The following is a 6,997-nucleotide window of genomic DNA, read 5'->3' on the forward strand; positions in this document are numbered from 1 at the left end:
GATTTCTCAAAACAAAATAAACAACACACATCACTATGGCTTTTCCTAATAAAATCTACAGGAAGGTACTTACTGACCCAGATACTACATCATCTTCTTGTCTCAACTTCAAAACTGTCTTGCTTTCAATGCTATACTCTTGTATCCAGGATCATATGAAAGGCTAGAGAATATATACTGCCACCCAAAGTTCAGCATTTTCCTGAATGCGTACTCTATTGATAATTCTGAGGGTTTAGAAATTTTGTTTTTTGAACCCTGAGTCTCAGGATATGTTTCTCTTAATATCGGAGGTGAAGTATCATCTTATTACTTATAACACATAATGCATTTGCATTAAGATCAGAATAGAATAACTCTGTCATGAAGCAAAAATTGAAGATATTTCCATGTACTGTGTTTTATGAGAACTATTTGCCTTGAAATTAGGAAGATAAATTCAAAAGAAGAACCTACAAGTAAGTGATCCTTTAATTTTTTATGGATGTTCCTTTAGTGTAGCCAGGGTAGAACTATTCACAATCAATTGTTCATACTTGTGTCTGTATCCCAGATGGGACTAGTTGCCCAACTTTTCTATGGGTATTTAATGTGATTTCCCCCACAAAATTGTTTCATCTATGTGGTTTTTTGATTCTCTTAGAATGTATTACATCATACCAGTTTCTTTGTTACATTTTTACAATTTGCAGGTGCATTCTTTATTATTCTATGCTATCACCATATTGTAATGTTTGCTACTGATTGTATTACCAAATTCACACAGGATGAGTAAGAGGTTATCTAATAAAGTGTTTATAGTGCATCTAATTGACCCCATAGTGAATGTAGGTACCTTTCTTTTGTGTTATGTAAAACTCCAGGAAACATTTATGAGGGAATGTGTAGGATAGACACAGTAAATTCACATTTTAGCTAATACTTAGTAGTTGAATTAAAGAAAAAGTAAATAGCAAGTAGTTTTCATTTATTTCAAAAAGAATTTTCTTCCCACTCACCCTAAATAACAAAAATAAATTGATTATACATTGTGATTGCTTCTAGACTTATTGAAAAAAAGAATGCTGCATATTGACATAAAGAAATTTAATGAATAGAGTCAGTTTGGATGTAAATGTAAAAACAATGGAGACTTGGCATTTTGGACTGATTTGGGGAGAACATACCAAGTTTTCTGAATACAGTGGCATCAAGAGTATTGTTCTTTCATTTTCTTTAATCAACATTACTAATCTAACAGAAGCACAAGAACATTTAAAAATAATATGGTATGACTGTAGTTTCATTATCTGCATTGCCATGCAGTTGTTTTTGCTAAGAAAAACTTGTAGTAAAAATATTGCTCACTTTTCAGCTTTCCTTAAGGCTGTATAAAAGAAATGGGGGGAAAAAGAACTAAAATGTCAATAGTAATTAGGGATGAAAATATAATTAATAAATTATCTCAACCATAGCCATTCATTTTGGAAAAGCAGGGTCACTCCCACAAATAAAATAACAACAAATGTGAAACAAAAGTCGTCTTTTTATTTTTTAAATAACAGCTCATTCTCAAGACAGTTTATGTTAAAGTGCTTTAAAAACTCAAGTACTCTACAAATATAAAGTGGTATTCAGCTATATAATTCTTATTTTGAGGTTTTAGACAGTCTTTTTTACTACAGTCATATGAATTACCATTTCTACCATGAGTTTTCATTTTCCTGTTCAAACACCACTGAACCATATTTTCATATCAGAAGAATGATTATTGACAGCTTTAAAATACACAATGCCAATTTTTAAAATGTTGAACATAAAATTACATCATTTACTAGCAAAATACCAGATACAGAGCTTCTCTCTCCACTGTTTTTTCTTGCCATTTTTGAAGCATTTTTGAGTACTTATGTTACATATACCTTTCTTGAAAGTAAAGTTGTTATATAAAAATAAAATTGAGGTGTTATTAATAAGTGAACTAGAAAAGGTAGGTAATTGTGCAGTTTAGGCTAAAGAACATTTTTCTTCTTAGATAAGCATATAATTATTTGGGAGTAGGGTTGGAAATTGGCTTCAATTATCTTTATTTCAGTTGTCCATATCAACTTTAGCCTAAAATTGGGATTTCATTCTCCTGTAGAAGAAATTCTTCTGTCAGGTAAACACTTTTAAGAAAAAGGTTTCCGTTGTTTTTCTTTAGCTTATCTCAATTCTTTTTTTCCATGTTTTAACATATGGAAAAGGTATTGGACTTATCTTGCTTGGCCTTGAAGGAAATTTGGGTGCAGATCTGAGGGAAAGATCTTACTTTTGGGGTGGGGGGGGAAGTACTGAGCTCCCAAACACTGAAAAGGGGATCTTGGAGAAGGGGAGTCATGCTTTGGCAAGGATTGGATTTGATGATTTCCAAGGGCCTCTTAACCATGTGATCCTATAATTCTAAGAACTTATTTCCTTCACTTTGCATTTCCTTTCTGAAACTTGAGCCGTGTAATAGAGTAAAAGAAAGAATCATGAGAAGTATAGTTTTGTCCATTTCTTCGGAAATCTTTTGTAAAGTAGTTGCATTAGGAATGTGCAACATAATTCTTTTAAGATTACGATCATTTGCTTTTACTTTGCATTAGATTAACAGTGGACTTCATTTGTTCATATTAAAATATGCATCCCAGAACTATATAAATTTAAACATCAAGACATAACCAACAATTGGACTTTTCTTGTTACTTCTGTTAATGTTTAAAAGAAATGAGGCATTCTCAGAGAAAATGCCTTAGGAACTAGAAGACTTTAGTATCCAGTAATCACAGGCCACCATACTCTTACCTAGGAAATTAGAAATGCTGTCAAATCAAGCGAGTCAGCTTCTGTCTGTGAAGTTGAGGGCATTACTATCATAGTTATCAAGGAGAACTTACCTAAAATATTCTGAACTCCTTGGAAGTTGTTACTAAATGGAGGATCAAATGGGATATTTGCACAGTGTCTAGCACGTAGTAGGTGCTTAATAAATGCTTTTCCCCTTCCTCTGTTACTAAGATGTTTAATGAAAAAGTGTTAATATTCCTGCTTTATAATTTAACAAGGAGTTACACTGGACAGGACATTCTCTCTTACAATGGACAAATTCTTACTCTAGGCTGTGTAAAGTGATAGGGTTGGTGGGTACTAATCTCCATATCTTAAGAGCTCTGTTTCTTTTAGGGCTGGGCCTGACATCTGCACAAATGCATTTTTGAGTAAAGTGTGATGAGTTTATCCATCTGGAGAAACTTTTATTATCAAGTCCTTGTTCTACACACTCTAAGAAACTTGAGTTTTTATACAGATTAATACTTTTAAGATTCCAATATTTCTAAATTTTGTGATGATTCAAACAGGATATATGACCCATATCATATAAGTTAAAAATAATTTGTCACAAGGGAAAATTATTTGAAAATCAGGTTTTTCAAAACGCTCAAGCAGTTGATTATTTGAAGCTCGTATTTTCATACCTCTTTTTAATAAGCTTATGGTAGTGTTTCCTATTGATGTGACTTACTAATTCACTGGTACCAGTTTATCTCCTTTGTTATGCTACTTTGTTTAAATATGTATTATTTTATTGCAATGTCACTAAACCTACTAACCCTCCTTATAGGATTTTTACAACTGAGGATGGCTTGAGATAACATTCCTTAAAGTTATTCCTGCGTATAATTCAATAAAAAGCCTTTCTGATGGTAACGATCTTGTAATTACTCAGTTATTAATGAGAAAATTAAGAGAATATAGGCCTAACAACTATAAGAAGTGAAATGCAGAACCTCCTCCCACTGTCTCCCCCCCCATCCTTTCTAAGTTCTTAAACTTGTGGCCTGTTTTCAAGAATACTCATGATCATGAAAAACAAACCTTTTAGATCTTTTCCCTGTTAGGTGCTTTGATCCAGAACTAAAAAGGTGAAAACTAAAGATATTTAGGGAAATTGAACTTAAAGAATCTCCTTATAAATAACATAATTAAAGATGTATATATGCAAGATGAGTTCGACTTAAAATTTCAGAATCTCATATAGGTTTCATGCACACTGAGTTTTAAACAGATCTTCCTTGAGAATGGAAAAACTGAACTGACTTATTTATTCCAACACAAATTTAGCTAACCAAACTCATATTTAAAATATATAACAAACTAATTTTAAAGTTCTCTCAGCTTTTAGGGAGATGAATATAACACAAATTATTCTACTGTTTCTAGTGTTCACTCTTAAGCAAATAGTGTCTCTGTGTCTTAGCTACCCTAACAAGAATATGGATATAAATTTTCTGATGAAATTTACCACAGTAAAACTTGTTTTTAAACATTTGTCAGCAAACTGGAAAACAGTTTAGCGGTTTAATTTTGGTAACTGCCTAAAGGAACATTTAAACTATAACTGTGAACGTTTATAGTTATGATGTCTTGAATTTTCATTTTGATTTCACAAATAATGAAAACTTTTAAGGTATTGGGAGAGTCCAATCAAAAGCAGATCTCTAAGGTAAGAAAGATACCCTAAGTCAGGTTTTCTTCAGTCACTTCCTGGTAATAAGGCATTTATTGTGGAGGTGGCTTCATTTTTTTGACACCACTAAGAAAAACCTTAAATGTCCCTAATTGTTAAAACTTTCATGCAGTTTAATAATAGGTCAATATAAATTACCTAAATTCAAACAACAGAATTCCTAATTTTTTCCTGCATAATTAAAACAGGCTTTAATGCTTGGCCATATTCTTTAATCTTGAAATTATGAAAAGTGGTAGTATAGTTTTTGAGAATTGAAAATAAATTTCCATTTTGGAATGTTTTGTTTTTGTTTTAACATAATCCACATTTGATAGTGAGCTTCCTAAAACTTGTACAGACCATCATGTCTTTTCTTTTCAGGGCATGTGGTTTACAAATTGGGAAGTCTGGAGATAGGGGAGATTTCATGGTTTCCCACAAGCCTTAATGGGTTGGGATATATTTTTAAGCTTGATTTTTAAAGGTCTAGATTTAAAGGAAATTGAAGAGGTGGGACTGTTCCCATACTTTGAAAGGCATCATTTAATATCCCCTTTAAAGCTTGTAGTAATTTAAACATGCAGCATTTTGACAAGCAAGTAAACTCTTCTGTATTGTCATTGTAATGCTCTGAATTTTAAACTACTTTTTCATGTGTGGGGCTAGTAATATTTAAGTAATGGTCAGTTACATTTTGGATGCTTCCCTATTGAAACAAAGAAATAAGTCTTTTCATAAGTATACTATAGAGCAACATATTTTTCCCAATTGAAAGGCCTATATTCATATTGTTTGTCCTTTATTCATCATGTACTGTATGCCTGACCTCTCTGCAGTGCAGCACTTTACGCAGAAAAGAAATGGTATCTGAGTATAGGTGTATATTTCTGTGGATAGCCAGAAGTGCAGTTTTGGCCAAAGAAAGAAAGAAAGAAAGAAAGAAAGAAAGAAAGATGCAATCAAGAGGACTTTGTAATAAAATCTTCTAAACATTTAATTTTTTTCTATTATAGGAGTTCCTTCTGGAATATGACAAATTAGAAGAAAGGCCTCATCTGCCATCATCCTTCAACTACAACCCTGCTCAGCAAGCCTTCTAAAGACTTCCCTTTTCTTGGGGTATGGCTGTCTCAGCACAATACTCGACATAACTGCAGAACTGATGTGGCTCAGGCACCCTGGTTTTAATTCCTTGAGGATCTGGCAGTTGGCTCATGCAAAGGGTCACCATTTGAGGTCCTGCCTTACTAATTATGTGCTGCCCAACAACTAAATTTGTAATTGTTTTTCTCTAGTTTGAGCAGGGTCTGAATTTTTCCATTTTTTTTGGACAGCAGACATTGATCTGTAATGACAAAAAAGTACACTGACAAAGTTTACCACATAGTTTCCAAAATGTAAAAAAGGAAAAAAAACCCAGGAAAAAAAAAGCAAAAAACCCCAAAAAATTAGACAACAAAATTTGCATTGTTCATTGTAGCACTATTGGTAATAAAAAAAAATGTTTGTGCATTTTTATGTGAAGATCCTTCTCGTATTTCATTTGGAAAGATGAGCAAGGTCTGCTTCCTTCATTTTACTTCTCCCTTCTGTTTTTGAAAGGCAGTTTTTCGCCAAGCTTAAATGCAAGAATATCTGACTGTTTAGAAGAACGATATGGCCACAACCTCTGGATGGTTTCTAGGGTTGTGTTATTACTGAGCTTCATCTTTCCAGAATGAGCAAAACACTGTCCAGTCTTTGTTACGATTTTGTAATAAATGTGTACATTTTTTTTAAATTTTTGGACATCACATGAATAAAGGTATGTATGTACGAATGTGTATATATTATATATATGACATCTATTTTGGAAAATGTTTGCCCTGCTGTACCTCATTTTTAGGAGGTGTGCATGGATGCAATATATGAAAACGGGACATTCTGGAACTGCTGGTCAGGGGACTCCTTTGTCGCCCTGTGCACTAAAGGGCCAGATTTTCAGCAGCCAAGGACATCCATACCCAAGTGAATGTGATGGGACTTAAAGAAGTGAACTGAGACAATTCACTCTGGCTGTTTGAACAGCAGCGTTTCATAGGAAGAGAAAAAAAAAGATCAATCTTGTATTTTCTGACCACATAAAGGCTTCTTCTCTTTGTAATAAAGTAGAAAAGCTCTCCTCACTGCAGTGTGGACTTTGATTTGAGATTGTGAAGTCATTTCTTTAGCAATGAAAAATGGAGAAAAAGAATACCTGTTGAAGTTTTTAAAATACCATGCTATCCAGTGGTTAAGGGACTTAAAAGGAAGTCTTTTAACTGCTGACAATTTAATGAAATCATATACCATTTCACATGTAGGTCAAAAATAAAGTCTTAGTATAACCAGAAGAATAAAATGTAAAACATGGAAAAATATGGATTATTGTAGCATTTGACAAATACCCTGAATACTCTTAGGGGTTTACCAAAATAGTTTCCTTTAAATATCTTTAGTCACAAT

General features: G+C 33.0%; 1 protein-coding gene across 1 annotated transcript in view; it reads left to right on the forward strand.

Annotated features, from left to right (window-relative positions):
• CNOT2 (CCR4-NOT transcription complex subunit 2) overlaps positions 1 to 6,678 on the forward strand; it is a 183,157-nt gene extending 176,479 nt beyond the window's left edge. The window contains 1 exon segment of the mRNA XM_020990249.2: positions 5,527 to 6,678. Within this exon segment, the coding sequence (XP_020845908.2) occupies positions 5,527 to 5,613 (87 nt within the window). The 3' untranslated portion in view covers positions 5,614 to 6,678.
• Positions 6,679 to 6,997: the final 319 nt, after the last annotated feature.

This window comes from Phascolarctos cinereus, unplaced genomic scaffold, assembly GCF_003287225.1.
Source record: "Phascolarctos cinereus isolate Bilbo 61053 unplaced genomic scaffold, phaCin_HiC Scaffold_1;HRSCAF=81, whole genome shotgun sequence".
Classification (NCBI taxonomy): Eukaryota; Metazoa; Chordata; class Mammalia; order Diprotodontia; family Phascolarctidae; genus Phascolarctos; species Phascolarctos cinereus.